Source organism: Bufo bufo, chromosome 6 (assembly GCF_905171765.1).
Source record: "Bufo bufo chromosome 6, aBufBuf1.1, whole genome shotgun sequence".
NCBI lineage: Eukaryota > Metazoa > Chordata > Amphibia > Anura > Bufonidae > Bufo > Bufo bufo.
This window is the reverse complement of record NC_053394.1, coordinates 33,829,752-33,856,660: the sequence shown is the minus strand read 5'-3', so window position 1 is coordinate 33,856,660 and position 26,909 is coordinate 33,829,752. Positions and strand designations below refer to the sequence as shown.

Below are 26,909 nucleotides of genomic sequence, written 5' to 3'. Positions count from 1 at the left end.
AAGGGTTGGTGTTGGTTGTATATACAGATGGCAAACAATAATTTCTAGTCCCACAAAGTTCACACCAAGACTTGAGAATCATTTAACGTCAAATATAAGAGGATATCATTGATTCATTTCTGTCTTCAAGATCAGTGATTGTAAAGAGTGATGTGATCTGATGCATCTCACATATCATAAGGCCTTCTGACATGATCAGAGGATTGGGCAATTATTGAGGATGAGCGTTTGTATCAATAATACAATAATAATTCAGGATAATTGCCCTTCTAAATTTGCCACTGATCACCCGACATAATACTCTTTTGTGGGTTGTTATATTTTTTTATGTGGCACATTACAGTGCATTCAGAAAGTCTTCAGACACTTTTACTTTTTTCACATTAAGTTATGTTGCTCCTTGTTCTAAAATAGAAAAGTTCCTATTTTTCCCCATCATTCTGCACTCAATACCCCATAATGATAAAGTGAAAACAGAAAGTTAGAAATCTTTGCCAATTTATTAAGAAAAAACTAAAATCTTGCATTAACATAAGTATTCACACCCTTTCCTCAGGACTTAGTTGAAGCCCTTTTAGCAGCGATTAAAGCCTCCAGTCTTCTTGGACATGATACCACAAGGTTTTAACACCTGGATTTGGGTATCTTCTGCCATCCTCTCAAGCTCTTTCAGGGTGATGGGCACCATCGGTGGACAGCCATTTTCAGGTCTCTCCAGAGATGTTCGATTGGATTCAAGTCAGGGCTCTGGCTCGGCCACTCAGGGACATTCACACATTTGTCCCTAAGCCTAAGCTCCTGCGTTGGATTGGCTGTTTGCTTAGGTCAATGTCTTGTTAGAAATTTTTTTGTCTCATTATTCAGATCTGTGCCTTCAAAATCCTCTCTCTAAGCTCTACAGGCAGTTCTTTCCTCCTGGCTTGGTTATTGCTCTGATATGCATTGTAAGCTGTAGGATCTTACAAAGACAGGGCTGTACCTTTAAAATCACGTCCCATCAACTGAATTTACCACAGGTGACTCCAACCAAGGTGAACAAACATCTCAAAGATAATCAAGAGAGATGGGAGGCCGGCAGAGCTAAATTTCAAGTGTCATAACAGAGAGTTTGAATACTTATCTCCTTGCAAATTTTTAGGTTTTCCTTTTTAATCAATTTGCAAACATTTCCAAAATTCTTTTTTTACTTCTGTCATTATGGGGTATCGAGTGCAAAATGATGGGAAAAACTTGATTTTTTTTAAAAATTTTGCACAAGGAGCAACATAACAAAATGTGAAAAAAGTGAAAGGGTCTGAAGACTTTCTGAATGCATTGTAAAATTATAGTTTGCCGGCACAAGATTGTCTTGTATAAAAATGCATCTACTGCCAGCAAACAATGAATCTGTAGGGGACGTCCCCATACCTCTGCTCAACGATCAGGCACTGATTCTAAACATTGCCTATGCATCGTCAGGTGCCTTCATGCTGAGTGGTGTCAGTTCAATACAAAAAATTGTAGCTACAAACTGGTAATACTGTTAACATGGAAGCACAAGATAATTAAGGAAAAAAATGTTCATTTTGTAAATACCTTTAAATTGGTACATATATAATGCTGAATCATTAAGCTACAGGTGTCACCCTTCTGTTAGGATAGACATATTACATACAAAATGACTGAGAATATAATGAACATTAGTGTGTAGTCAACCAATGGCTTAGTAAGTATGTCCACCATGCAACCAGTTGATCCTGAGACAGCTTGGCAAGTAATCGTTAAAAATAAAAAGTTTTATGTACACAGCTCTCATGCGGACATATGCTACAAGCTACCAACAAACCTTATATGTAGAATTATCTTGAAGTCATACATTACCCTTGCATATCTGTTGCCCCCATCCTTCCTGGTAACCTGCAGACAGCAGAAGAACGTCAGCCAAACCTGTTAATTTGGGTTGGCTTGGCCATGGTCTACGCCAGATGGGGTGCAGACTGCAGAAGGATGTGGGTGCTGGATTTCAACATGTCCGCTCCTTTTGTTCTTAAAGGGGTTGTCCAGGTTCAGAGCTTCACCCAGGCAGCCCCTCAGATGAGCATCGGAGCATTTCAGGACAAGGGCTTTTTCAGCAGATCCGATGACGTACTGGGTCTCTGCTAGGCAGAGGCTTCTGCCTAGCAGTGTTCCCAGTGACATCACCGAAACTAATGGATGAGCTTTAGTAAAATCAGGCTTAGGGCAATGCTAAAGCCCACCCATTAGTGCCAGTGATGTCACTGGGAACACTGCTAGGTGGAAGCCTCTGTCTAGCAGTGTAGGTTTGTAAACAAAAAAGCCCTTGCCCTGCACTAATACAGCACAGGGCAAGGGAGAGCATTGGAGCATGAAATGCTACGATGCCCATCTCAGAGGGGCTGCTGATTTGAAGCTCTGAACCCCGACAAATACCTTTAAGAACAAAAGGTGCGGCCATGTTGAAATCCAGCAGCCACATCCTTCTCTGAACCCAGACAACCCCTTTAAGAGAGATAAGATGTTGCCAGAGTTGTCTGGTAGCTGATGAGGCTATGGCCTCACTGTCAAGGTTCCTGGATGCAGTTTTGGAAACCAAAATTTGGAGTGTATTATAAAAGGAGAGAAAGTATAAAGGACACTCCCAGTTTTGGCTTCCAAAAATTCATCCGGAAGCCCTACATAAATCTGCATGCGGGCTGTATAGACAAAACAGAAGTAGATCTTTACAAAATTGCTTCATTTAGATGCATCCAAGCTATTGATAAGTCAATGCAAACTGGTAAAATGGAGATATTGGGCTTGAGAAAGTAACTTCATACACTGTATGGGCTCCAAGCTAGTGGAACAAAATAACTGTCAGAAGATGGCAGCCAGTGGATCAGGAACTAAGGTAGACTACCTCCCATCTAAAAAAAATGGTTGCCATTTCCAAGTTGGACATAACCTTTAAGGGGGTCATGTGATCATACAAAATTGGAGAAAGGCAGGCAATATGATAAAATAACAAAAGAACCAATAGTGACCTGTCATGTCACGTGTCCTGTCGCTCCAGCGCCGCCTCTCCGGTACTCCCCAACAGTCTTTTTTTTTTACTTGCCTGAAGTGATGAGGTGCCATCTACACATGTGACTGCTGCAGCCAATCGCTTGCTTCGGTTGTGTACTGCTTCGGACTGCTGAGGCCAGTGACTGGTTGCAGTGGTCGCAGGTGTAGATAGGCAAGTCCTCACTGCAACCGGTGCAAGAAATGGTTCTTTTGTTGTTTTATCACATTTCCTACTTTGCCAAAATTTTTTGCGATCTCGGACTACACCTTTAAGCCAGTTGCTTGGCAATGTAAAGGAGTTGGGTTCCAATTTTAAGATATCTTACAAGTGCCCTCATTTAGGAAATGGGAATTTCATCAAAAGTTTCAAAAAGATTAACGCTACCCACGGTAGAGCCTCCGTGACAATCTATCTATCCGAATGCTTCACCCAACCTTAAAATTGTCTTCTATTATATTATTTATAGCAGTTGGTACAAAATTAGAACATTATCTACAAATATCAATCTGAAATATGATTTCTACAAGTCGACTTTTTACATTGATAACTTAAGGCAAAACCATGTGATGAGGTTCAATGTCACCTAAAAGGAACACTGCTGATCTCGAAACCACTCGCCTGAAAATCGTGGAAATGGGTTGTGTTCAGCGACTCTTAGTAAGGGGTTTTTCAATTAAATAATTTTCTATGAAAAGGTATACAAATAGCAAACAAAAACAACAACAAAAAACTTTACTTACCTCATTGATCCCTCGCACAGCCGTTCCGCTGATGCTCCAGTCCCGGCTGCTCTCCACTTCCAGATCGGGCTATTTCCTGTGTGTTGTGCCTGGCATTAGGATGAGGAGAGCAGAGGAGACTGGAACAGCAACGGAGCGGAGGGTCGCTGAGGCGAGTAATCATAATTTTTTTATTTTAACCCCCTAGGCTACTTTCACATTAGTGTTTTTTGCGGATCCGTCATGGATCTGCAAAAACGCTTCCGTTTCAATAATACTACCGTAGGCATCTGTCATGGATGGACCCGGTTGTATTATGTCTTCTATAGCCAGGACGGATCTGCCTTGAACACCACTGAAAGTCAATGGGGGACGGAATCCGTTTTCTGTTGTGTCAGAGAAAACGGATCCGTCCCCATTCATTTACATTGCTCTGCACCACATCGTGTCCTGCCCTCTATAGAACTGTTTTATCCTTGTCCATAAAAAGGATAAGAATAGGACATGTATTTTTTTTATGGACATACGAATGCGGACAGCACAAGTGAATGTGTCCACATCCGATCCATGCAAAACGTAGATTGGAAGTGGACAAAAACTGTGGTCGTGTGCATGAGCCCTTAAAGGGAGCCTGCCTGGTTGTATATTCCCAATAAACCATTACTTACTTACACGTCAAGACATTTCAAGCCATCCCATTCTGGCTGCTGACTGACTTCTTCGGGCGGGTTCGCATTCACATTATAAATCCCATTATAGGGTTCTGTTATAACAGAGTTATAATCGGATGTAATGGAATTTTAGGACGGAATGGAAAACGTCCAAATACATTTTCTATGGGCACAAATAACGGTTCCGGTACACAGTAGCCTCCAAAATCCTTAATCATGTACCATGCATGTGCCTTCCTGGGAACACACAGTGCATGTGCAGAATTTCACGGCTGCGTACGGTGACATCAGAAATTGTCAATCAAGGCCAACAGGGTGACAGGGGAAGGGCACTACATTGACATAGTAATGACTTTTTGGGCTTATACAACCTGATAAACTCTCTTTAAGATGGTGCAGTTTTTGGAAAAACAACAACCCCTTTAAAATGAATAGCAGCTACTTAAAAGGGTCCTTCAGGATTTACATATTGATGAGCTATCCTCAGCATAGGTCATCAGTTTATGATCGGTGGGGGTTCACATACTGATCGGTGGGGGCTCACATACTTCAGCTACCCTGAGGATAGGTCAACAATATATAAAACTCGGAGAACTGTTGTAAGCATGGTGCTATCTGTCCTCTTACAAAGCGGAATTGGAGTCTTCTTCCTTGAGGTTGGTAAGAATGACCATAAATGTAAACTTTTTGGAAATATCTGATCGACATGGCATGAAAGTCAAGTTGGCGATGTTAGATGGGTCTCATCATCATCATCATCATCATCATCATCACCACCAATATCATCGTAATGACAAAGCACACATTGAATCTTGTAACTGCATGTTGTAGTTGTGGAAGAAAATCCATATGGAAGCCATTTTGAATAATGTTTCTTATGAACCGGGCAGGATGTAAACAACATACAGTGATGGCTCTTCACGGCTCAGGTTAGTCAATGGTAAGAAATGCTACTGGGTTCATATTCCCTTCCTAGTTCTGCGATCTCAAAAGCCTAGAACCTTGTGCTCTGATACCTCAGTCTTCTTATTTCAGAAAGGCCGTCGTCTCGGCAGTACAGGTCCCCGCAGGGACTCTCTGCCAGTCATCGGGCACGACTGGCTACTCCTCCACCCCCGGCACTGCTGGCAGTGCTGCTGCTGCTACCACTGCTGCTGCTGCCGCTGCTGCACCTGTCTTCATAGATGGAGATTTCAATCTTTGTTGGTGAAGTCAAGGGAAATAATGAGGTGAACATCTACAGTTTTCTCCTCTTACCTGTACCTTTTACTGGAATTTATCATTCATGTTACCCAAAACAGAACTTTTTCTATTTGGCTCAGAGAAAAGAGAATTGAAAATGAATACGGGTAATTCCTTCTTGGAAAAGGTTCCCCTTAAAATAAGCTGATGCCAGGATCCCTACTGATCAGCTGTGATCTATGCAGCAACCTTTGAGGCAAGCGCTTAATGTCCTTGCTGTGCCTCCACAGGAGAAATTAGGTACTACACAGTGCTTATTAAAATGAATGTTATATGTTATAATGACTGGATGTGCCAGGTCCTCCAGAGTGAGAGATGTTCTGCACTCCGGCTAATAAAGAAATTCCTGACTCCTGAATGGGGACCACCTCCTCCCCCAACTCTAAATTTCCTAACAATATTTTTTATTTTTTATAAACCAGACAACCCCCATTTAAGAACCAAGCCAACACTAAAGCACTGATTGGATAGTGTCAGACTGTGCAAGGACACCCTCCAGGACGTTCCTTACAAACTGCTAGTAATTAACTACGTCTAAGGTGTATGGTAACCTTAAAGGGATATTCAGGTCATTTGAAGTTATCCCCTATCCACTAATTAGGGGGATCACAGTGTGGGTGAAAGGTTAGTGCTGAGCAGAAGCTCCATATCTGATTTGCATCATCTCAAGGCGCATAAACATGGTCATTTTGAGATTAGGTTAAACCTTTAATGGTAACTCGTTAATACGACCTGTTTCAGAGTGTGACACTCCTTTATCAAGTCTTCAAAAAGCAGCTTTGTTCTCTTTAGAAATGCACTGGTTTTAACTGGTAGTATAAAAAGTTGGTCACACATTTCCTTTAATGTTTGCTACGTCTGTAATATGGCCATGAACACGAGCACTACAGCAAGGATCAGAGCAGTTTCATTTTTTGCCCACTGGCCAGAAGCTTAACCTGAAGCTCCCATGCCCCAGTGCACAATCTGCTATGGAACCCCTGTCCCCTACAGTACAATGCACCATTGGTGTCGTATTACGTGAAAGAAGGGCATTGGGTCCTCTCAGTCACCAGGGCCCCAGGGATGACTGCACCTCTGCACCCCTTATAGCCATGACTACTCATCCCTTCTGCAGACGGATCTCACATTACTAATGCCACCATTAGCATTTGGAAGGAGACCACTCTGCAATGTCCAACGTTCGAGATACAAAATAACACAGCAGAATATTAAAAAGATTGGAGGAAATGTGCATGAAACGATTACTTTGGAAGCCGTGCGTTTTACGGAGGGCTCTGAGTAAGGGCTGATAAACATGTGCTGAGATTACACATTCATCCGCTAGACTTCTGCATAATTGAAACAATAGAGATATTGAATTTTCACATGCGCTTCCAAGTACAAGATGGAAACGGAACAACAAACAGCGACCAAAAAGCAATAGAAGTTCACCGAGAGTTCATGCACAAATTAGGAGAAGACCTAAGAGCTTTTGAGGACTTAGCCTTGCGTCTGCTTATCTCAGCTTTATGATGAATTAAAGCATTGGAGTAAACAGCTTTAAGGAGAGATCGTGTGATTAAGGAGCATTTCCACAAGAAATTACCTAGAAATATCCCCGGGCATCCTCTTGATATTCTTCTCGACCATTGGTCTCCTACACAACTGGATGACGACCACTTATGGAGGCCGTTGCACGTAGCTGGCCCCTAGACACCCTGAGCTACATCCCATAGCCATGCAGGTATAATTGCCACTTAGGTTGTCAGGAGTCGGATGACAGCGGATACGGCTGTTGATGTTTTTTTTTTAACCAAGCCTCTATTATATCCGTAATACACAAATGCTAGAAATTCTGGAAATGGGTAATTTTTCAATTCTTGGTGGAACTGCAGCAACATACAGTGATTTTGGGCAATGGGTTAGAATTTTCACTATGTCCCGGACGTTCAGCCTTCTACCTCCTATTATTTTTTTCCCAACTTCGAAATAATATGTCTGATAGCTATGGGTTACACCTCTGGGATCTGCTCCCATCTCAAGAACCGAACCCTGGCATAAATGAAGAGCAAGCCACATATTTGCTGTGTTTTCCATTCACATGAAAATAGCCGAGAGCTGGCTCTGTTATTTTTGGGAAATCACCATTTTACCGCCATGTTCTCTCCATTCACTGCTATGGGACTCTCGCTTTTCATAAGCCCCATAACAAAGAATGAAGACTATGACGTCAATGCGTACCGTGCTCTTTGTTAAAATGGGGCCCCACTCTTTAGACAGGAGTGAGTCCTAGAGATGGGACCCAAACCGACTGGACATCCTCTCTTAAATTTGGAATACACCTATGTTGAATATCACATTAACTCAATGTGATGAAAAAGTAACATGAAAATGTGTGCTCACTAGCACTCGGCTGAACACCATTTTGACTCGAGCCCGCGTGTGCTCGAGCGCGATGCTCGAGTCTCCTCCCCGCTACACAGCCAATAAACGTGCGGGGAAGTACTGGCACTCACTGTAATGCTGTAGCCATGTTGGTTACTGGCATTACAGTGATTGGCTGGCCGGAACGCGTCATCGAGTGTATATAGCACCCGACGACACGTATTCGGCTCAGTCTTAGTCAGGGAGAGCTGCAGCAGAAGGGACAGATAGTGTAGGGACAGGAATAGTTTTTTTTTTTTTCAGGCAGGGTTTGCTGTTGAAAGGTGTCAGAGACCCAAAAGTCCTTTTAAAGACGATTGTTTTATCTGGCTGCAATATATATTATTAGCGCAACCTGCGCTAAATTGCGTGCAATTTTTTGGCCGCTGCTGACAGTGACACTACCTCTGCTACATCTGTTGTATTACATTTGTGCATCCTAAATATCTGTGTCATTCTGCTCAATTGTTTGGCCGCTGCTGACAGCGACATTACCTGCGCTACATCTACTGTATAATGTTTGCGCATCCTAGATATCTGTGACATTCAGTGTAATTTATTTGCGCATACACTTACAAAACCTGTGCTACTGTACGTGTGACATACTTGCAAGCATATATACCATTTAATATGCTCAAGGCGAGCAGTAAGGGACAGGGAAGTGATCCCACACTCGGATATTTTGAAGAGCTCTTTTCAGCGCCATTCCTTGATTTGGGCCTCTCGCCAAGTCCGCTTGAAGAGGGACATGAGGAGATCTTGTGCACTGATTCCCAAACACTTCAGCATCCACAGTCAGAAGAAGATGATGGTGGGGAACGGTAATTAGTGTTTCACGAGGTGGATGATGATGAGACACAGTTGCCAATAAGTCAACGGCAATTAGTGTCTCAAGAGGTTGATGATGAGAATGAGACACAGTTGTCAATAAGTGAGGTTCTTGTTAGGTCAACAAGTCAGGAGGATGACCAGAGTGAGGAAGTAATTGTGGCAGAAAAGGGAAAGAAGCTCATAGGGTAATAGTTTCAAGGTAGATGGTTGACACAGAAAAATATAATCAGTTATGTTCACCTTTTCGTGTTGTGCATGCATAGGCACAACACTAGTGTAGGCGTATGATCAAAAGGTGGTCGGTGCTGCCAGTACCGTTCACTTCTTGTTTGAAGGGTTGCCAGTGGAGGAGCGATGGAGGCTGGGAGCAAGTCGTACCCCGGGATGGCGCAGATGCTACCGACGCCAAGGATTGCGGGCCCTAATTCTATCAGGATTTCCGTCACCACCTACATTGGTGGCTGCAACCCCCCCTTCTCCTCCTCCACCTCCTACTCCACTTCCACCTCTAAATTCTCATCTTGCAGCACCAGTCAGCCATCAGTCAGTAGCTGGAAGCAGTGTAGCACTGCAGTGGGGAAGCGGCAACAGGCCAGAAACTGATCTGCTTAGGTGATAAACAGCACACCGCCACAGAGCTGTGGCAGGGTATAAGGGACCAGACTGAGCTGTGGCTCTCGCCACTCAACCTAGAACCAGGCATGGTTGTGTCTGATAATAACCGTAACTTGGTGGCGGCTTTGGAGCTCAACAAGCTCACACACATACCATGCCTAGCCCATGTTTTCAACTTAGTGGTTCAGCAGTTTCTCAAAACCTACCCCATTTTGCCTGAGCTACTGGTAAAGGTGTGCTGCGTGTGTGCCCATTTCCGAAAGTCATCTACAGCTGCCGCTGGTCTGGCAACGCTGCAGCAGCGCTTGCAATTGCCAGCTCACCGACTGTTGTGCGACATGAGCACGCGCTGGAACTCCATGTTCCACTTGTTGGCTAGGCTTTGTGAGCAGCAGAGGGCAGTAGTGGAATACCAGCTGCAACATGGTCATCGCCTTTCCAGTCAGCTTCCGCTCTTCACAATCACAAGCGAGGAGTGGGCATGGATGTCTGACCTCTGTGAGGTTTTACGCAACTTTGAGCAATCAACACAGATGGTGAGCGGCGATGCCGCTATTATCAGCGTAACCATCCCACTTCTGTGTCTACTGAAATGATCGCTGCTCACAATAAAGGCGGACGCTTTGCATGTGGAAGAGGTGGAAATGGGGGAAGACAGTACACAGGGTGATAGCCAGTGAAGAGGAAGAGGAGCAGGAGACGGCTGCCTCCGCTACAGAGGGTAGTACCCATAGCGGGTTTATTCCATCAGTTCAGCGTGGATGGGCCGAAGAGGAGGAACAGGATGAAGAGATTGAGAGTCATCCTCCTGATGAGGACAGCGAAGTCTTGTCTGTTGGGACTCTGGCACGCATGGCTGACTTTATGTTATGCTGCCTTTCCCGTGACCCTTGAGTTATACGTATTTTGGCAACACTGATTACTGGTTGTTCACCCTTCTCAACCCCCACTACAAAGAGAACTTCTCATCTCTCATTCCTGTGGTGGAGAAGACGAGCAAAATGGTGCAATACCAGAAGGTCCTTGTGGAAAAATTGCTCCAAAAATTTCCAGCTGACAACGCTGGCGGCAGAGTACATAGTTCCTTGGGCAACCAAGGAGCGGAGACTAGGGGAACACACAGCAGTTCCAACAGAGGTAGGGCAACACTCTCCAAAGCCTGGGACAGTTTCATAACACCCAGACAGCACCCTTACCCTAATGCGCGGCCTAGTGTCACAAGGAAGGAAAAGTTTTGGAACATGGTGAAGGAGTACGTAGCAGACCGTGTCAGAGTCCTCAATGATCCCTCTGTGCCTTACAACTATTGGGTGTCCAAGTTGGACACATGGTACGAACTGGCGCTCTACGCCTTGGAGGTGCTAGCCTGCCCTCGCTCCTAATGTTTTAGAGGGTCAGCTCAGCAGCAGACCCTCACCCCTAATGTTTTAGAGGGTCAGCTCAGCAGCAGACCCTCTCCTCTAATGTTTTAGATGGTCAGATCAGCAGCAGGCCCTGGCCCCTAATGTTTTAGAAGGTCAGCTCAGCAGCAGACCCTCACCCCTAATGTTTTAGAGGGTCAGCTCAGCAGCAGACCCTCTCCTCTAATGTTTTAGATGGTCAGATCAGCAGCAGGCCTTGGCCCCTAATGTTTTAGAAGGTCACCAGCAGGCCCTCGCCCCTAATGTTTTAGAGGGTCACCAGCAGGCTCTTGCTCCTAATGTTTTTGAAGGTCACCATGTGCAATAAAGGGTGTATTGAAGTGTCGGTTCCTTGTAATTTTTGGCAGCCCTTTTACTTAGTTCATAGGCTTTATGAGTGTAGGAGTCCCACTACCTTAACAATTGTACCACAATGTGAATGAGGCCCTCCTTCATGTGATATACAGGTTGTATCAAAGTGCCTCTTCCTTGTAATTTTTGGCAGCACTTGCACTTAATATACAAATAAATATACAGGAAAGAATATTTCCTAACAATTTTTCCTCTAAAATCGATTTTATCTTCGGTTTTGTGCGTATTATTGTCAGTCTGCAAAAGTGGCGTACTACTCGGACATCGTTCCCAGCAGCAACCTGGGAGCCCAAGATGCATCCAGACATCCTGCCCATGCTGTTCCCGAACCATTTCAGGGATGTTTCCATCAATTTCTAACCTTTTCCTATGAATCAGGCACCCTCCCCTCTTCAGAGCAGGGAGTGCCTGGTTTAATGCTCTGGTTCTCCCATTGACTTCCATTGTCCTCGGGTGCCAGCTAACTCTCTCTCCAGTTCACCCAGCTATGCTGCATAAAAATTAAGTGTATGGGCTCATGCACACGACCGTGTGCTGCCTGGGGTCATATTGCGGCCCACATACGGCGGGTCCGCAATACATGGGCACCGGCCGTGTGCATCCCGCATCACGGATCGCGGACCTATTCACTACAATGAGTCCGCAATCCAGGAGATGCGTAATGGGGGCACGGAACGAAATCCCACAGAAGCACTACGGAGTGCTTCCGTGGGTTTTCTGTCCGTGCCTCCGCACCGCAAAAAAGTAGTGCCTGCACTACTTTTTTGCGGTGTGGACCGATCACGGACCCATTCAAGTTGAATGGGTCTGGATCAGTCTGCGGCCGCCGCACGGATGTTGCTGTGCATTGGGGACCAGTGGCGTAGGGATCGCCATAGCAACCATAGCAGTGGCTATGGGGCTCTACGCCACTGGGGGCCCGTCCGGGCCGCCTTCTGTTGATTTTTTTATTTTTTTATTTACATACACACCACACACAGGCAGCCAGGCCCGAGCTACGCAAATTGCAGTCCCCAATGCATGGAACGGCCAGCACATAAGTGTGCATAAGCCCTATGTGTGTGTAAAGTGAATTTAATTACAGTATGGCCATACCTGAGTGTAAATTTGTAAATGCGTATATTGTGTGTTTTTATGTAGGTATGTGTGTGGTGTCTATATATACAGTACAGACCAAAAGTTTGGACACACCTTCTCATTCAAAGAGTTTTCTTTATTTTCATGACTATGTAAATTGTAGATTCACACTGAAGGCATCAAAACTATGGCATCCACACATATGGAATTATATACATAACAAACAAGTGTGAAACAACTGAAAATATGTCATATTCTAGGTTCTTCAAAGTAGCCACCTTTTGCTTTGATTACTGCTTTGCACACTCTTGGCATTCTCTTGATGAGCTTCAAGAGGTAGTCCCCTGAAATGGTTTTCACTTCACAGGTGTGCCCTGTCAGGTTTAATAAGTGGGATTTCTTGCCTTATAAATGGGGTTGGGACCATCAGTTGCGTTGAGGAGAAGTCAGGTGGATACACAGCTGATAGTCCTACTGAATAGACTGTTAGAATTTGTATTATGGCAAGAAAAAAGCAGCTAAGTAAAGAAAAACGAGTGGCCATCATTACTGTAAGAAATGAAGGTCAGTCAGTCAGCCGAAAAATTGGGAAAACTTTGAAAGTAAGGGCTATTTGACCATGAAGGAGAGTGATGGGGTGCTGCGCCAGATGACCTGGCCTCCACAGTCACCGGACCTGAACCCAATCGAGATGGTTTGGGGTGAGCTGGACCGCAGAGTGAAGGCAAAAGGGCCAACAAGTGCTAAGCATCTCTGGGAACTCCTTCAAGACTGTTGGAAGACCATTTCAGGGGACTACCTCTTGAAGCTGATCAAGAGAATGCCAAGAGTGTGCAAAGCAGTAATCAAAGCAAAAGGTGGCTACTTTGAAGAACCTAGAATATGACATATTTTCAGTTGTTTCACACTTGTTTGTTAAGTATATAATTCCACATGTGTTAATTCATAGTTTTCATGCCTTCATAGTCATGAAAATAAAGAAAACTCTTTGAATGAGAAGGTGTGTCCAAACTTTTGGTCTGTACTGTACATTGACATCACCGGCCTCCCAACAGTTGATCGGCAGGGGTCCTGGAAGATGGACGCCAGCCGATCTGATACTGATGACCTATCCTAAAAATAGACCATCTATATTGTATCCCCAGATAAAACGTTGTTCTTCTGAGCTCCTGTGTAGAACTAGAATCTACACTTTATAGTCACTGTATGGTGGTGATATTGGTCTTTGCATAGTGATTTTTATTCAGTAAGACTACGGTAATATTATTCAGTTACTCAGTAGTCGTAATGAAAACTGTGGCAAAATAAAAAGGGGAAAGGCACTTATAGGGTGATATGTAGGATAAATTAGGATAAAAACTAGATGATTATGCTCACCTTTAGGTGTTGTGCAATCATAGGCACCACACTAGTGAAAGGTACGTAGGTGCAGTTGGTTGGTGCTGCCAGTGTCGTTAGGTCCTCAACACAAGGGTTAGACAACCCTCCGGAGGAAAGTGAATAGTATAAGCAAGGGGGTGCAGACAGTCGACACTGTGCAATGTTCTGACACCTCTGGGCGCAAATACGACTATAATAGGATGGAATCGATTTTTCTTATTTTTTATTTTGTTACCAATAAAGAAAAATCTATTCCATCCTCTTGTGGTCATGTTTGCGCCCAGAGGTGTCAGAGGATTAAAGAGTGCTTATCATCTGCACCCCCTTGCTTTATACTATTCAGTAGTGGTAATGGTTATGATGCCCCATATAGTGGTATTATTGGTAATACTGGCCTTTGTACAGTTTGTTTTGTTCATTTTTAGTGTGGACGTTGGACTAGATAAACCTTCTTTTTTAATCTTATCAACTACACAACTAATTAATGTATATTTAATCAATCTATAGTGGTAACATTTGGTCCTGGAAGTGGCGGATCCAGAGCCTGGTCTTGGGAGGGGCACTTCCAGATTGTTTTGTGGCGGTGGACAGATGCCAGATGCCTGTCCCGGCAAACTGAGGGACGAACTGAAATGTCCCACTCCCCATGGCTAGTTAATCACATTACATATAATCTAATAGACTGTCTGAAGCAGGGGCGTAACTACCATAGCGGCAGACCGTGCGACTGCTATGGGGCCCAGGGCAAGAGGGGGCCCAGTTGGGAACATCACCTCTTCTACTGGGGGTGAAAACTTGGTCAGGACTCTACCCTCTAAAGGAACAACCTTTATCAAATGAGGCAGTGGACAAAATGGCCCAATGGTCATTGAAAGTGGTTTAGGGAGAAACCCCTCTGTGCTGTGTGGGGGGCCTGGTTTGTTCCTTGCTATGGGGCCCTTACTTCTCTATGTACGCCACTGGTCTGAAGTACTGGTACGGTCTTCTATAAAGATGGCGGTGCGCCCTTGTGGATACAAATGTCCCTGGTGATAGTCTTTGACCACAAAGGGCAGTAAATGATTTGTTTTCATTGGGGCCCTCAGATCTTACACACACTGGTCTTCTGCAGGTCTTCCTGGGGGTCGGGAGGCTCAGGGCCAGTCTGATCACACTCTGCACTGAAGAGACAGATCGCAGCACTCCCCCCGCACCGCAGAGACAACACAGGACCCCCACACCTTACCGCAGACACACACACAACACCCTGCTGCAGGCGCTTACACACACACAGGCTCCCGAGACAGGCAGCGATGTCCCCGTCAGGCTATCAGTGACAGTGTGAGCAGAAGAAATGCTCTGTCTATAACTGAGGAGTATCAGGGTATATAATACAGGGGTAATATAACTGCTGAGGAGGGGTATCAGGGGACATTATACAGGGGGTAATATAACTGAGGAGGGGTAATCAGGGGACATTATACAGGGGTAATATAACTGAGGAGGGGTAATCAGGGGACATTATACAGGGGTAATATAACTGAGGAGGGGTATTAGGGTACATTTTTTGAGCATTCAATTTAATGAAAACAACGAATAAACTGAAACAGGCTGTTTTTCAGCTGATCAAAAGTTTAGGACCACACCTCCAAAAAAAACTAAACCCCCCCAAAACAGAAATCCAACTTCCAAACATGAACTCAGTAATGAGTAGCTCCGCCGTTATTGTTTATCACTTCCAAAATTCGTTTCGGCATACTTGATGCAAGCGTTTCCATGAGGTGAGTGGGAACATTTCTCCAAGTGGTGAAGACGGCCGCACGAAGGCCATCTACTGTCTGGAACTGTTGTCCATTTTTGTAAACTTCCCTTGCCATCCATCCCCAAAGGTTCTCAATTGGATTTAGATCAGGGGAACACGCAGGATGGGCCAAAAGAGGGATGTTATTCTCCTGGAAGAAGTGCCTTGTCCTGCGGGCATTGTGTACTGTAGCGTTGTCCTGTTGAAAAACCCAGTCGTTACCACACAGACGAGGGCCCTTAGTCATGAGGAATGCTCTCTGCAACATCTGGACATAGCCAGCGGCCGTTTGACGCCCCTGCACTTCCTGAAGCTCCATTGTTCCACTGAAGGAAAAAGCACCCCAGACCATTATGGCGCCCCCTCCACTGTGGCGCGTAGAAAACATCTCAGGTGGGATCTGCTTGTCATGCCAGTAACGTTGGAAACCATCAGGACCATCAAGGTTACATTTTTTCTCATCAGAGAATAAAACTTTCTTCCACCTTCGAATGTCCCATGTTTGGTGCTCTCTTGCAAAGTCCAAACGAGCAGTTCTGTGGCGTTCAAGGAGTCGAGGTCTTTGAAGAAGTTTTTTGTTTTTGAAGCCCTTCAGTCTCAGATGCCGTCTGATGGTTATGGGGCTGCAGTCAGCACCAGTAAGGGCCTTAATTTGGGTCGAGGATCGTCCAGTGTCTTGACGGACAGCCAATTAGATCCTCCGGCTCAGTGCTGATGACATTTTTTTGGGTCTTTCACTTTACTTTTTTGTTCCATAACCCTTAGGATCATTTAAGAAATTCCAAATGACTGTCTTACTGCGTCCCACCTCAGCAGCGATGGCGCGCTGTTCAACAACCCGACCACGTTCAAAAAGGGAGAGTTTTTTTGCCTTTGCCATCACAACGTGTGACTACCTGACATCGAATGACAATGAATCCACATCTTTGCACAGATTTGGCCTTTTAAAGGCATGTGGTCCTAAAATTTGGATCAGCTGAAAAACAGCCTGTTTCAGTTTAATCGTTATTTTCAATTAATTGAATGCTCAAAAAATGTTTTGTCTCACTCCCATTTCTTGTTGTAGCATGTTGAAGCTCTACTTGGAACCTTGTTAAGATCCAACAATGTAAAATATGATTTTTTGCAATTTTTCAAGTGGTCTTAAACTTTTGATCAGGACTGTATAACACTTAAAGGGTTTCTACTACCAGAAATACTGTTATGTAGCTGACTGATATAGCGATGCGCTAATGTCAGTACTACATAACAGTATGTTTCTAACGTTAGTCCCTGCAGCCGTTTTTGTTAAAAAAATACTTTTATTATATGCTAATGAGCCTATAGGTGCTATGTGGGCGTAAAATCAGCACCTAGAGGCTCCGTCTACTCACCCATTATGCTGCCCAGGTCCAGTGTTGTACCCGCCCAGCTCCTCTTGATTGATCGCTGCCGAAATCCCGCGCCTGCGCCGTTCACTTCTGTCTTTGGTGCAGGCGCAGTGAGTGAAGGCCGCTCTCCTGATGCCGGCTTCCTCACTGTGACGTAGTCGGCGCAGTGAGGAATCCGGCACCAGGATCGCATCATTCACTCACTGCGCCTGCGCCGAAGACAGAAGTGAACGGCGCAGCCGCGGGAGTTCGGCAGCGATGCGGCGGACCGTGCCATCAATCAAGAGGAGCTGGGCGGGCACAACACTGGACCTGGGCGGGATAATTTTTGGGTAAAATTCTTCGCTCATCTCTAATTATGCATGCAAAAGGGTCTTTAGTTATGATTTAGGCTGGTACTTCCGGGGGCAGGGGGCGGCTCTTGATTGGAGGGGATCTTGGATATTTTTAAAAAAAAAATTTTTGCATTTAGTAAACAAATCGCCAAAGCTTTTTAGAACTATATTGTGAGCGTGAACACTTTTTCATCTATTACTCTGCTTTTTCTTTATCTATTCAGTCGTGATACTGACATGCGCATTCCTTATCAGGAATACTCGCCTTTCCTTTTGGCCTTCTGGGTATTCACGTTTGTAAATTGAAAAGCTAATAAAAATATATTTTTCAAGTCATCAAGATAACCCAGGATTTGCTGAATGTGGCTTCCTGCAGGAGGAGATTTTTGAAGGAAATCCCAATTCGTTTGTATCAAATGTAATTTGGTAACAAAGCCTTTCGAAATAGCTTACCGATAGAAGACTTACCTAGCAAAGGGCATGAAAGCAGGTTTATTGTGTAAAGGATACAACGCGCATCCCCCGCTCTACCGGGTCAGTAATTAAGAGGCCCCTGGGAGCATATATTTTTTCATTCTGCTCTTGGATGTATTTGGAGATTTTCTTCAGCACCTTCAATATTAAAGCAGAGATTAGTCAATCAGTAAAGGTTCAGTATACGAGACATTGCAGGGGAAAAGCACAATGAGTGCCTGAATGGTGGACTTTGTAGGTTACCTGGGGGGATGTGACAGTATCTTACGGAATAGCCACCCACCAAGCTTATTTATAGGCCAGTCATGTCATGCATTGTTGTTACATTAGCAGCAATAGGGACCTTGTGAAGGTCTTGAAGCCCCCCCCCCCCCCCCCCACCCCTTCCTCCCTTGCTGCAATTCTACCTATTTAGCCAACCATTTTCAACATCTTTCTTTTGTCTTCAAGATCTGGGAACCCGTCCAGACTCAGATGTAACCAGTGCACTTCACTGTAACGAGCCCTTTCTGGAGGCTTTATCAATGGGGCTCCTGGGAGCTATATGGCAGGTCTTAAGATGGACATGGGGGAGGGGGGGGAATACACTGTGCCAATTAAGAAATATAATACAAATACAAAAAAAAAATTACTTTCAAAGAGCAGAAAGTTGGTGGGATTTTGTATCCAAATTCTAGATGATTGCATTAGTATCAAAGTTACAACATATCATTTACTGTAATTCTTAATACTCAGAGTTACTGGTAAATTAATTTAACATAAACCCAAAAATGTGTACATTCCCAGAAGACATGTAAAAGTTCAAAAAGGGTAAAAGGAAAATAAGTGTCAAAGACAATAAAGTGGAAAAAGGGGGTTCTAACCGCCCCAAAAAGTACCCATTGCCTCTCCTGACATGTAGGTTTTAGTAAATTCTTGTATTCTCCATGAAACACCAATCCTTAAGCATCTTTTCTCCAAATTCTCTGTCGCTCCTCTATTATTCCTCCTAAATACTTCTGAATAAATTGGAATAACAGAGTAATGGCCCAGCACAGAGTTATGAGAAAAGAGGCTATAGAATTGCTATATTATGCAGAATATAAGTATATAGTAAAAAATGATGTCATGAGAGCCGACTTCGTTAAAATGAGTCAACACACTAAGCCTGGGTTCGCATCAACGTTTCGTTTTACATTCTAATCAATCAGAAGAGAGGAAGAAAAAAAAACGGGTCTGTGTTTTTTTTTTCTTTTTCTTGCTATTCCTGATTGGAAGAAAGGAAAACGAAACGGTGATGTGAATCCGGCCTAAGAATTTCTAATATATCTGGCTATAAGTGACTTGCTGACCTGATCATGTTTTGTCTGTACAATCAGGGCCGTAACTATAATCCATAGGGCCCCATAGAAAAATAAATTAGGCCCCCTAGTATAAGAAAATGAAAACAGCAGCATAATTAAATAAAAAGCGAGTGTCCAAGTGGATGAGGTTTATTTATTTTTATATTTTTTTTAACCCCTGAATGCCTTTTTTTTTTTTTTTTTTAGCATAGTGTATCCATTTTTTAATGGCCGTTAGACGGGTACAACCTTTTTTAAACAGCAATTAAAAACAGACCTATTGATTTCAATGGGGTTTGTCTGGCCATGAAAATGTCCTATTTTTTGACGGCCACTATTCAGTAGCTGTTAAAAAACGGTCATGTGAATACCCCCCTAGACCTTAATTGGCTCTGTGAATGTAGCCTTAATGACTGAGATAGGAATATTATTTCAGTGATTGTATCTATGTATGTATCCATTCCAGAAACACAGAAGCAGAAATTGGAATAGTATTTCGTTTGGACAATGTGTTACCTGCCAGTTAGTACTGGAATCTTTGGTGATAGGATTACAACTGATTTGGATACATATAATGTGCAATGGCCTAAGTATTATAAGGTTTTATACAAGAGAACCAGAATCCTTTCTCTAAGGGCTCATGCACATGATCGTTGTTTTTGTAATTTTTTTTGCGGGTCCGATTTGTACCCATTCACTTCTATGGGGCTGCAAAATATGTGGATAGCACCCCGTGTGCTGTCCGCATCCGTATGCCCGTTCAGCAGCCCTGCCAAAAAAAAAAAAACATAGATAGGACAAGGATAGGACAGGTCTATACACCACGCAACAAAAAAAATAAACTTTTTGTCTGCTACTGGGCAAAAACCCTTTGTCCTACACTAAATCGAGCGTGCGGATTACAAATCCGAAGTCAGAATTTTTGTAACACGTCACGAAATGTTGCTATGCATAAGTAATAAGTATGACTAAATGAATTAAGCACTTGGAAAGCATTGAGTTTTACTCCAACAATTATCTGATCTACAGTAAAGTTTGCGTAGTAAACAGTGTATGAAAATGGAATGGAATAACTAAATTTCAAAAAGTCTTGTTTTTCAGTTTAAAAGTCTTACTTGAGCAAGGCCCAGTACTGGTAAAAGTGCTTCAGGCATCTGGTTTTGCGTTTGTGAATGGTCATATTTTCCCGTTGCAAACACCAGCAGTAGTCGCCATCATGTTGGGATTACAGCGGCCTTGATACCTGTTCTCCATTGTAGAAATATCTTTATGGAACCGCTCTCCATGTTTGTCACTTACGTGTCCCAAATTGGGTGGGAAAAAGTCAAGATGGGAATGTAAGAAATGCACTTTCAATGACATTCGGCAGCCAAGTTGTTCATATGCTGTAAGCATGTTGTCTACTACGTCAGCATAGTTTGCAGCTCGTCCGTTCCCAAGGAAGTTCTGCACTACAAGGACTAATGCATCCCAAGCTGCAAGACGCATTCGCTTTGTCAGATTCTTGCGCTGATCATAAGTAGTGTATTTGCCACATATGTAGCAGAAATTGTCTGGATCGTTAACACATTTGTGTTTATCTATCTTAAGTTTCAAAACTGATAGCACTATAACAGATCACTTTATCAAAATCTGTCCAGCTTGCCTTATATACTTACTGCTGACATCAGCCTGAGTGCGTCTGGACAGGTCTGGACATGTCCATTGGAATATCTCCAATATAATGCATTAATATTATAGATGAATAGGCTTTGCATGTACTTAACCCTTTAAGAACCTCCGCCGTACATGTACGGCGGAAGTCCGGTCCCCTATTTTAAATAGCAGAGACCCGCGGCACATGTATAAGGATGATTGCATACATTTTTCCATTCAGATGCTGTGGTCAAATGTGACCACGGCATCTGCGCAGTCCGGAAGCGGAAGTCGCGCACTTCCTCTCTGGTAACAGCGTTCCCCGGCTGAGATCGCCACTAGGTGCCAGCATTGTATTGGTATAGTGCAAATGAAGTGTTCAATAGTGTCTATATAGACATCAATGAACACAATAGGCAATCTAATGATTGCCAGTTATTGTCACCCAAGGTGACTTAAAAATAGTAAAAAAAAAAATGTTTTTGCAAATATAAAAAATAAATAAAAAGAAAATAGTTCAAATCACCCCCTTGTTTCAAATAAAAATACTTAAACAATAAAAAAAAAACATCATGGGCATCACTGCATGCAAAAATGCCCATACTATTAAAATATAACAATATTAATGGCATACGGCAAATGACGTAACAGAATTTTTTCCCAATATTTTTTTTACAAAAAGTGATCAAAAAGTCGCACACACTTCAAATTGGTATCACTAAAAAGAACAGATCGTCCCGCATAGCTTACAGTGTAAAACAAATAAAAAAATACATTTATCAGAATTGCGGTTTTTCCCAATTCTACCCCATTTGGAATTTTTTCCCCCGCTGCTTACTACATGGTATGCAACCGTAAATGGTGCCATTAGAAAGTACAACTTGTCTGGCAAAAAAGCAAGCCCTCATAAGGCTATGTGAATGGAAAAATAAAAAAGTTAGGACTATGGGAAGGCGGGGAGTGGAAAATGCAAAAATGGAAAATCCCAGGGTCCTTAAGAGGTTAAAATCTAGACGTGTCAGGCAAATTTGGAATCAGCGCGCTCATTTTAGTATAAATCACATCTCTCAGTAGCAAAATCATTGTTGCGCGGTGTTATGGGCCGGACGTTCTGTTCTGCAAAATGTGGAATACTCGCAGTCGGTACGTGCGTTCTGTGGACCGCAAAAATGGCTACGGCCGTGTGTATGAGCCCTAACTTGTGTAACTAAAATCTGATACATTTAGGAGAAATTCAACATAATATCAAATGAATTGTTCCATTCTGTCAATGTACTCCAAGGAACACTAGGTCCCCCCTATTGTTATAAAATGGTGGTAGTAGAACCGACCCCTTGGTGTGTGAGGGGCTGTAAGAAGGGACCGTGAGCCCCCTTGTCACAAATAGTAACTTTTCTCTGTAACAACCAGGGCCGAAGCGGGAACAGAATCTGCTGGGAAATTAATTTCCAACGTACAAAGGTTGAGTTTACTTTGGAAAGCTGCCCAGATCGACAGTGCGATATAAAGAGATTGGGCAATTATCCCCCCCAAAGCTTAGCCTGCTGAGTGGCTGCATGTTGAAACAACCTTTCCCAAGCATTTGAAGGAAGGATTAAATCTGCTCACCAAGAAATAGACAGATAATAATGTGAAATACCAAGTCTGACGTGTGACTCCATCCTGCTTTCAAAAGTTTACTTGTGTCGATCTTGGACGGAGTTCAAAGCCGTAACGCTGCGCGGAGACTCGGTGACTCTTTTGCAAATTCAAATCCTATTTTACATCAGCCAAGTGTCCTTCAGGAAAGAGTCAAAATAGGACCCCATTTCCCACCGACAACTTCCTCTCCTGTAATTCGGTTCAGCTTTGAAATTGACAGCGACACAAAATGGAACATTACGGCCTAAAAACTTGTCAGCGCAGGTGGACATTGATATGGACAGAACATGAGAACATGCTAATCCTCTATCTTTAGGCTGCTTGAAATCTCAATGTAAAAGTCTGCGGAACGTATTAATAAGATGGAATATCTAATTCTCCGGTGGTGGAGTGCAAATGGAATCCGCAAATTCCTACAAAATGATATCTGTCTGCCGCTGCAGGGAGTTGTATAGATGTGTCTGTCGTCCCAATTTCTGATGAAACCAATTCAATCCAATAGCGTGACAAGTTTGCAAAACTTGGCTGCAGTACACATCACAACCACTGGGTGGCAAGAAATAGACACAAATAGCATAAACAACTCCCAACAGAATATCTCAAAATCATGTATTTTTTTTTATTTATTTTTTTAAAGCAGGTCCTCTGGCACCATAAGTCTTTGGAGAGACAGTATTTTGGATTGAGAGCAAAGGTAAAGAAGGGACACATTTAGCTTTCCAACAAGTTGAGGGCCTTGTGTATAAAATCAGGACGGTTCTTTTGGGTGTGCAACAGTCGGCATTGCTAAAAAGGGTCCCACAGAAGACCTGACATCTCAGGATTATATGTTATAGTGCTGTCATTCAACAGCTTTATATATGGAGCTGCTACTGTGTATCAGAGTCAGACTGAAGTCCCTTGGGCCCACCAGAGGAAATGATTCTGAGGGGCCACCTTCTGTGTATATAGGACCTTAAAGGGTTTCTGTCACCAGATTTAACCCTATTAAGCTAGCTGATATTAGCGATGTGCTAATGTCAGCTAAACCCAACTAGCCTATTCCTACTTTTATCTATGCCCCCGTTACGCCAGAAATCTAACTTTTATAATATGCTAATTATCCTCTAGGAGCGGGGGGGGGGGGGGGGCGCGTTGTTCCTGCTCCTAGAGGCTCCGTTCTCCCACCTTTGTCGAGGCCTGTAAAATAAAAAAAATCTATAAAAATTATACTTACCTCATCCATTTAATTGCGAAGAGCCAGCCGCCATCTTGATTGTAGATCAGTGCAAAATTTCGTCATCACGTTGGCCAGCGTGGTGACCTCATACGTCACCGCGCACAGGATCGTCAATCAAGAGGCTCCGTTCTCCCACCTTTGTCGCCTCCCTCCAAGTCCTGATTGACGGGGCCAGGCAGCGCTCACATCCGTCTGCCAGCCCTGTGCTCTGGTGAAATCTCGCGCCGTTCAGCATTGGGTGCAGGCGCGGTGAGGAAGCTGGCAGCCTGCGAGCGTCTTTCCCTCACCGCGCCTGCGCAAGATTTCACCAGAGCACAGGGCTGGCAGACGGATGTGAGCGCTGCCTGGCCCCGTCAATCAGGACTTGGAGGGAGGCGACAAAGGTGGGAGAACGGAGCCTCTTGATTGACGATCCTGTGCGCGGTGACGTATGAGGTCACCACGCTGGCCAACGTGATGACGAAATTTTGCACTGATCTACAATCAAGATGGCGGCTGGCTCTTCGCAATTAAATGGATGAGGTAAGTATAATTTTTATAGATTTTTTTTATTTTACAATGTAATATCGCTCGTCAGATGCCGTGATCAGCTATGAAGGTGGCATGGGGGGGGGGGGGCCAATGACGCGGAGCGGCACAATCGCAGCTCGCTGTCATTGCACTCACTACTTACAAAGAAATGCGCTTCGTGAAAAAGTAATTAGTCACAAATCTATTTTTTATTTAGCGAAGCAGCTGAATCAAATTTTCCAGTACTTTTTTCATCTCTAGTTGGGACCATAGCACCCACAGCAATGCATAACAGGGCGCAGCCAGTGGGACTCGGGGTGTTACCAGGACATGTGCCCCTGGTGCTGCCTATGGAGGGGTGGGGGACACCAATAAGCTAGAAAGCCTAGTTATGCCTCTGCGTAATATCGAATGCAATGAACAGATTATTGTTTCTTATTACGTGATTTGGAGTCTAGTGTTAAAAAATATGAAAGAAAAAAAAACTGCCATTTTCCAGTAATTTACAAAATCGCTACGATGTATTACTGCACCATCAGGATTATTTAACTGCTTCCAGTCATTGGGCCCCGATAATTAAAGGGCTTTTCCGGGACATAGATATTGATAGGTCCTGAATATCAGATTGGTGGGGGTCCAACAGCTCTGTCCACTGTATAGTTTCCGGGGCTGGCAGTTCCCCGACACGGCTGATCGGTGGGGGCGTTGGGTGTCAGACATTCACCGATTTGATACTGATGACCTATCTCGAGGACAGGCCGTCAGTATCTCAGTACTGAAAAACCTCCTTAATAATCCTAGTTTAAAGGTCATATAAAAAAAAAAGCAGAATTGCACATTTTCACTTCTTTTAGGGTATAATTAGGGGTCATATACTAAGCCAAGACCACCATGGTTCATCACCATCATCATCTTTATCACCACATCGCAAATGTATAGTTGCCAACAGTTCCGAGATTGCAGGGACTGTCCCTCATCTTCCCGCAAATTCAGGACTGTAAGAGCCAAAAATGGGCAGTCTTGTTCATTTTGGGGGGTGTTCACAGGGAAGGGGTCTACTTGTCCGTAATTTACCAACTGCAATGTTAGTGAGTATGCAGATGTGATGGCTGCTATCTGGGGGACTGGCTATGGAATATTACACTAGATTTAGGGCTCACCCCATTTCTCCAGGTCCAGTAAGGCTTCAATGAATATCCCATTATATATTCTGTATATATATATATATATAGGTGCTAACCAGTGATGGTCAGTTCACAGTGTTCGCCAGCGAACACACGCGGGCCCCCATCTTGACTCACCCATGTGAGCCCTTACCTGTGCCGGGAGCTGGTCTGAAATCAAATGAAGTCACCGGGAGCAGGCAGTTCCGAGAACAGCCGCCGGGGGCCTTCATCGGGCTGTTCTCGGAACTGCCTGCTCCCGGTGACCACAATTGATTTCAGACTGGCTCCCGACACAGGCAAAGGTAAGGGCTTACCTGTGCATCGCCGGACGGGTGAGTCAAGATGGCAGCCCACATGTGTTTGCTGGCGAACACTGCGAACTGACCATCACTGGTGCTAACAGCTTGGCGGTCACATCACACATACAGTATAACATGTGCTTTTTCTATAGGACAAGGCATAAACCCATGAAGCAATGTACCTTCTCATAGTGTGTCTCCATACAGAGGAAGATGAAATAGGCGGTGGCACATGCCAAGCACCCCTCCAGGTAGGAGCTGCCCCCGATCTTCTCGGCTTCCATGTAGTACATATTGAGAGTCTTAACCGTCTCTTCGAAGAGCTGCTTCTCAATCTAAAGAAGAGGTCGTGAAGATCTTCATTAATTACCATAATAACATAATTTCATCCAATTCCTCACCGCAGTGACCTCCGCCCGCGGCAAAGATTCAATTTGTTTCACTAGCCCTACATCCAGGATAAGGCACTGCCCCTTGTTGGCATCACTTCTGCACAGGATTATTATAACACGGCTGATTTCTTGCAGAAACAGCGCCACTCCTGTCCATGGGATGTGTTCAGGTACTGCAGCTCAACTCTATTTAAGTGTAGGGGCTGCAATACCACACATGGCCTTTGAGAAGACAGCAGGCATATTTTTCTATTCCTGGACAACCCCTTTAACGTATACCTTCCCTGGGGGCAGGAGACATCACCCGAATACGAGAGCATTTGACCTTGTGTTTAGGACAGGGATCAGCAACCTTCGGCACTCCAGCTGCTGTGAAATTACAACTCCCAGCATGCACACTTACTCGGCAGTTCTTGCATCTCCCATAGAAGTGAAAGGAGGATTCTGGGAGTTGTAGTTTCAGAACAGCTGGGGTGCCGGAGGTTGCTGATCCCTGGTTTAGGACTTGTCTTTGTACGACCACCTTAGCAGTGGTCTGTATATATCTGATTTGAGTCAGAAGGAAATCTGTGACCAATCCCATTGCACCAAAAAGCTGCTGCGTAACAAAGGGATCTAACAAACCAGAGGCATCATGGAACTGACCGAGAAGCTCAGGCGCTTCCAAGGGCTGGTATGTATAGAACGGTGGTGTTTCAACTAGACACCCCTTATATATGACAACGGATGACTGCATAACATGGACATGAAGAATTTCCGCTTCCCTTCCCATAAACATAAACTAAAACATGCTTACTGCCTGCAGCCACCACTAGGGGGAGGTAACTGAAGACAGATTTCTTTATGGAATTAAAAAAATATATACATTTGTATTCAGTAAACTCCAAAGCTCCACCTAGTGGTAACTGCAAGTGGTGAGAATTTTAACATTTAAAGAGTAGCTGTCACCTCACCTCGCATTTTTTTAAATACTTGTCTTCCACATGAAATGGCAGTTTTGGAGCATCTAT

The 26,909-nt window shown here is 44.0% G+C and overlaps 1 protein-coding gene across 2 annotated transcripts in view; it reads right to left on the bottom strand.

Annotated features, from left to right (window-relative positions):
- Nucleotides 1-4,720: 4,720 nt before the first annotated feature.
- GOLGA7B (golgin A7 family member B) overlaps nucleotides 4,721-26,909 on the bottom strand; it is a 292,087-nt gene continuing 269,898 nt past the window's right edge. For both annotated transcript variants that reach the window (XM_040436632.1, XM_040436633.1), the window contains exons 3-5: nucleotides 25,690-25,842; nucleotides 17,752-17,853; nucleotides 4,721-5,631 (exon numbers count right to left, since the gene is read on the bottom strand). In XM_040436632.1, coding sequence (XP_040292566.1) covers nucleotides 5,518-5,631; nucleotides 17,752-17,853; nucleotides 25,690-25,842 — 369 coding nt within the window. In that variant the 3' untranslated portion in view covers nucleotides 4,721-5,517. The remainder of the gene's footprint in view (nucleotides 5,632-17,751; nucleotides 17,854-25,689; nucleotides 25,843-26,909) is intronic.